General features: G+C 45.0%; 1 protein-coding gene across 1 annotated transcript; it reads right to left on the bottom strand.

The window, feature by feature from the left end:
• Positions 1–344: 344 nt before the first annotated feature.
• On the bottom strand, positions 345–5,173 carry LOC123131594 (protein PALE CRESS, chloroplastic). Its single transcript, XM_044551256.1, has 7 exons — positions 4,901–5,173; positions 4,744–4,823; positions 3,561–3,755; positions 2,852–2,938; positions 1,717–1,767; positions 1,378–1,557; positions 345–845 (listed from the first exon to the last, which is right to left on the bottom strand). The coding sequence occupies exons 1-7, from the start codon at positions 5,049–5,051 to the stop codon at positions 612–614; spliced, it is 978 nt and encodes a 325-aa protein (XP_044407191.1). The 5' UTR covers positions 5,052–5,173; the 3' UTR covers positions 345–611.
• Between the last annotated feature and the right edge of the window lie 1,023 nt (positions 5,174–6,196).

The following is a 6,196-nucleotide window of genomic DNA, read 5'->3' as shown; positions in this document are numbered from 1 at the left end:
TTTTTCAGTTTGAAGATCAGATTTACAAATTATAAAAGCCAATTGAGAACTTTAGAAGGCCAGCAATTTGCCCTTTTTTCTGGTCATACAGACACAGAGCTTGCTGGCTTGTACTCCCTCCGTTCCTAAATATTTGTCTTTCTAAAGATATCAACAAGTGACTACATACAAAGCAAAATGGTTGAATCTACAGTTTAAAATATGTCTACATACATCTGTATGTTGTAACCATTTGAAATGCCTAGAAAGACAAATATTTAGGAATGGAGGCAGTAGCTCGCATTACAAGCACCGGAATACCCTCCTGCCTTTGCAGCCATGAGTGCGGCAGCCACCAGTGCAAATATATCCAGTTGCAAGGAACCCACTATCAATGGTGCAAATGTACATCACTACGTATCTCCAGTTCTCCACGCATATAATGTATACATTTTTCTTTTTTGCGGAAGAGGAATGGCATGTCTCTACTCTGAATAGTTAACAGTTTCTAAGCTCTAACTAGCAGAAACCACAAAGAAACAGCTTGCAAGCGCTGCTCTGGTGAAATCATCCGGGCAAGTCGATGCCTTCTAGGGTCTACACAGAAGAGAGTAACTGATACTCCTCAGTCCTCACCATTTCAGGGAGGCTGCCAACTCCAAGAGAGCTTCCACTTGACGTATAGTCCGCAGCTTCTCTTGCTGTTTCAACATGGTCGCAACAGACTCCGGGTCGTATCCAGTTTGCAGCTTACTCTTTTCTTGCCCAGCTTCAACTTCTTTCAGCAGCTCATCGACTTCCCTTACAAAGTCAACTCTCAGAAGCACATCATCATCCTGGGGAGGCAGCTTGATCTGCCCATCATGCTGAAAAGAAAAACAATACGGAGAACTAAAATTTCAGAATTTTTCTGTAGCATCTAAGAACCATGATGACATAGAGAAGTAATTTGAGCCGGAAATTCAGAATCCAGTTAGGGAATGGTAAGTTTAAAAGTATGAACTGATAACAGGACAACTGGTTATCTCTGGAGTCAATTTACCATTGGAGATGTGATAATAATATCTTTGCCCTGCAATACTTTATGTTCTTTTTCATGTAAAATTTACTTTAAGGGAACATGCATTTTTAGGTGTCAATGGTTTATTTGATGTATAACAGCTTGGCAAAGTTATGTTAACTGGCATTAATAGGATGGCTCATATGTTACAAGATTCCATTATTTTTAAACACGCCTGAGTGACTGACTAGGAGGACTGTCCGAAAGAGGGTGCTATGTAAGTAAGGCACGTTTTTCTTTATTTTCTCTTTCATAAATTCTCACACCCGAGTATTGTCAATTAAAATACTGTCAGTTTCATCAAGAAAAGGGGGAGTTGTTGTGTTCAACTAGCATACCTTTTCCATGTCGAATCCAGGAGGAAAGACCATGGTGAATGGGTCCTCTCTTGGAAAAACTTCAATCATGTGCTTTCTACATGCCTTTAGCCATTTGTCATCGTCAGAGCCATCATGAATATTCAGAAGTTCATCAAGTAATCTCATGGCGGGAGTTGCTTCACTTCTTAAAATCTCAGTCTGCATTCAGGTTTCAGTTTCTGATTAGCCAGTTGCAAATTAATGAGACCCTTAAAAACAGGAGAAATTTAAATAATCAACACTTGTGGGCAGAAACCTCTAATAATAATGCTTAATGAAACTCATCTAGATAAGATACAGAACAGATATTCTGCTTACCTCTACCCTTCTGTACAAGAGATCAAGGCTTCTGATGGCATCTTTCTCATCCTGCAGGTAGAATAGAAGGTCAGATAAACAAATACTCCCTCTGCAATGAGGACAATCAAGGGAACTTCTCAGATGCATTTCTGCAATGAGGACAAGTCAAAATAAATAAATAAAGATCAAACGTTGAACAATCGAGAAAGGAAGATAAAGACCATGAAACGAAGGAAACCGGTGTCTTACAATGGGATGCAAATGCAATGGTCATGCTCTAGCAATTCAAATCAATGCCGACATAATGCTAAACAGATTAACACAAAGAGACAAAAACAATGACCAAACTATACTCCCTCCGTTTAGGTGTGTAAGTCATCTTATGAAAACCAAATAATCCCAAAACACTTAGGCGTGGTGCATTAACTTCTACCTCGTTTCTTGTTTCTTGACATATCAACCAATAAGAGATAAAGAGTGTGCATGCTTTTAATGACTTGAGACTATCAAACACGACATGCAGTGGTTAGTTCATTGCATGCAATACTATTAATTAGCAAATAAACATTAACGTTTCTCGTTTTCCCCTCCTCCTTGGTCACGGTGCACAGCCTAAGGTGACTTACTCACCTAGACGGAGGGAGTATATGAGATACTAAAATTCTGGGAGCTCCCTCAGGTGTTTCAATTTCTTGCAAAATTCTTCAAAGAAGAATGACTGCACGCTTTAGTATTATGCAATCTCAAATCAACTTTTACTCAATCAAATGGTTCTACATGCACCTTCGACGGGTTTGTTTATGGGTAGTTCCTTTTAAGATATTTGTACTCCCTCTGATCCATGTTAATTGTTGCAGCTTTAGTGCAACCTTAGTACAAAGTTGTACTAAAGCTGCGACAATTAATTTGGACCAGGAGTACATAGTTTTTTCTTTACCTGCGGCATGGAAGTAGTGAACTAACAAAGCATCAAGCAACGAATACTTTTGATAACAAAAGTTCAATTACCAACATACAATAGGACCCTGTATCACACAGTAGAAGGCTACAAGCTTGAAGTTCTATTCTAACTGATAGGACTTGAACTGTACATAAAAATAAACAATCCATAGGACCTATAGGTAACATGACTTAGAACAGAGCTTTTACATACATCACGCCGAGCAACATCAAGTCGATTCCAAATGACCATGAGAACAAGCTCGGTAAGCTCTCCTCTTTCAGCAGCCTTCTCAATTACCTGCATATAGATGAACAATGCAAATTAAATCAAATATTTCATAAAATAAGTTTTTGACAGTTGGCTTCGGCACATATACTTAATTTAATAAATTTAGGAAACATAACTTCGAACTTCCTTTTCAATGATTTTGTTTTAACGGTGTTCGAATTTCCATATGAACAAATATGACAATTAAACTTGGATGGAGCATGCCGCTGGATGCACGTGCTAGAGAGTCACACACACAGGTGTGAGTAGCAGTAGTTAATCCTCAATATGTTATTAGATACAGCTACATACTCATATTACGATCACTCCTAACATCAAAATATTTTCTAGGTCATTGAACTTGACCAAAAGTCCAGACTCAAGAGTGGGTGCTTCGTCCTTTTGGATTCAAATAACTCATGTAAATGCATTTTCCTTCCAGACTTACCAGTTATAAAGTAGTGTCTAAACCTGTAACACTTGGTTAAGATCCATAAATCATGAATTTGCTCTGTTGGATCACAATTTTCCCATCTGTTAATGTATTTTGTGTAGTTCCCTTAACTGTTGGTCCAGAAAAAAGGAAGGGAGAGAAACAGGGCATAGCAGTAGGGTTTAAATTTGTAAGAGTCCAAATGAAGCATTGAGATACCTTCTCAACATCTTCACCAGCTCTTATGAAACTTGAAACTAAAACCCTAGCTTTACAAACTTCTTCCTGTGGGTATGCTTTCATACGCATCCCAATCTCTCGGTATTCACTTGATTTTGCTTCCTCCTCGGCTTCCTCTTTCTGACGATATGCATGCCATTCCTTAGTCCTCTCCCGCTGATTGGCTTGCCATTCCTGCAAGTGGAAGTACAGATGGTGCACAAGTTACAGAATTCTTTTTGCTGCTGAAGTTAAGTAAAATTGTAAAACCATGGATGTGAAAGCTCAACTCACATAAGTATAATCCCCCACCCACCCACCCACCCACCCACCTATCCCCACACACACGCACAAAAAAACTCATATAAGTCTAGACAATGAACTGAGATTAACGGCAATGATGATTGAATATGTGAATCAGATGGAGATGTATGCTCATTGCAAGATGTTAGGAGAGACAATACCAATTTTCAAAGGTAAGCGAAGTAACAGAAGAAAACAAACAACATAAATTATGCTCCCAACAGATCAGTTAATTGCTCACGACAGTTTTGCAGCTAAATGTAGCAAGGCTATTCGTGTGTTCAACTCATCACTTTGGGGTGAATAGAGATGTGTGGATCCGATACAAATAGCATGTCACAATTTCATGTCAGCTCAGAGTAGGCTGAGTTATGTGTGGGTGAAGCCCCTCATGATGATTCTATATAAGCTAGAGAATAGCAACAAAAGTATGATTAGAAAATGATATGGAAGGACCATCGACAATGCATATTTAGTACCCTAATGATGCCGATTTGTCACTCTAGTTGTTCCAAATGAACAGCCGGAGATTGCAGGACTTGTTAAAACTATTATTGTGCGGTACAAAGCACCGCTGCCCACTCCCCAAAACACACAGATGTGCTAGTCCAGGACCTTGCAAATGGGATTAATATCAGGATTGGCTAATTGCAGGACATGGAAGAAATTTTATTGTGGAATTGCAAATATAACTAATGGCCCAAGCAAAAGGTCAATATAGCTGTGTATACATATAAAAGGACCAAATCCCATCCACCCACCCAAAGGGGCAGAGTTTACTATAACCACAAGTGCGCGCTCCGTGCGCGATAAGAGCAGCTCATGCTTGCCCGGAACCTGCACGGCGAAATGCCTCTGAGAACTACTCTACTTGACATACCTCGTCGTAGAACTCGGAAGGCATCCCCTCCAGCTGGACCTCGTCGGCTGCCGCAGCGGCACCCTTCGTCTTCTCCACAGCTGCAGCGGGAGGCCGAGGAAAGCTGGAGCGAGTTTCGTAAAAAGAGGCGGGGCCGAGATTATTCGAGGTCTCGCACCTGAGACGGGGGAGAGGGGCGCGGCGGGCCGGGCAGGGTGCAGACGAGACGGAGAGGGCCGGCGTCGGTGGAGAGGCGGTGTGGAGGAGGGGAAAGGCGGGGCCGGCCGCGGCCGGAGGAAGGTGGGAAGCGCGGGCGCGGCGGCGGCCATCGCACGGAGGAGTCACGAGCTTCGCCGATGGGCGAGCGTGCGGTCGGGGTTTTGGGGGGATTTTGCGGATGAAACCCGAGCCGGCAGAGAATGCAGTGGTGCTCGCACTTGGCTGCGATGGTGCTTGTCATGACTCATGAGCGATTTTTTTTAAAAAAAATTGCGGGTGACTCATGAGCGATTTTTGGAACAGTGGCAATGTCTTTCGCAGATCTACCGTAATAATAGCTGACGAACGTTTGCTGTAGAGGATGGCAAGCGAACCATCTTTACACTTTCCAATTTTAGTTGTAAAATGAGATCAAAGATGGCAGTTTTTAAACGAAAATTGTCTTCTCAAAGAGATGTCTGCCACCTCTCCCATCTCCCTTTCAACTAAAACTGTCAGGCAAATGCCACCTTCTCTGACGAACGTTCGTCAGTTATGGGCGTTCTGAATCTATAAATTGAAAATGAATCCGTTGTTAACTTGCGAACCCAAGGAACGCCATCACGAGCAACATCAAGGGAGTAGAGATCCGATCCGATCTCTAGCTCCCGCTCCGCGCACACCGCCACTGGCCACTTTGGCCCCTACGTACACCGCTCTCGACGGCGGCCATCCCGGCCCCGCCGCCCACCTCCCCCCTAGGCATGGCCTCGCCCTCTCCCACCGGCGGCCGCGGCCGCGAGCTTCGCTGGTTGGACTCAAGCCCTTCCTCCGCTGGATCTGCTGGCCCGGCCACGCCTCGCTCCTTCCGGGCCGTGCTCTGCGAGGAGCCCCTCGTGTCCTCCGAGGGGGACTCGCAGCCCCTGCCACGCCCTGGGCCGAGATCCGAGGTTCACCGCGTCAGCCCTGAGGCGCCTTGGGAGTCCGTGCGTGGCCGCAAGCGCCCTCGCCGCCGCTCCCCTCGTCGCCGCCGGGCGGATCCAGCCCCTCTGCGGCGCTCCTCTCCCGGGGTTGCGCCCGGCGAATGCCCGCGCTGCTTCAGCACCGGCCACCCCCGTTCGGAGTGCCGCCGGGCCATTTGTTGCCGCCGCTGCAGGTTCCCGGGCCACGTTGCGCGTGACTGCCCTAACCCGCGCTCTCCGGCCCCCTCTACCGAGCCGCCATCCAAGCGTCGATGCGGCTCCCCTCCGCGGCCTTGCCTTCCCCCAGCTTCGTC

The sequence above is a fragment of the Triticum aestivum genome, chromosome 1B (assembly GCF_018294505.1).
Source record: "Triticum aestivum cultivar Chinese Spring chromosome 1B, IWGSC CS RefSeq v2.1, whole genome shotgun sequence".
Taxonomy (NCBI): Eukaryota; Viridiplantae; Streptophyta; class Magnoliopsida; order Poales; family Poaceae; genus Triticum; species Triticum aestivum.
The sequence above is the reverse complement of the archived record's forward strand: the minus strand, read 5'-3'. Positions and strand labels throughout refer to the sequence as shown.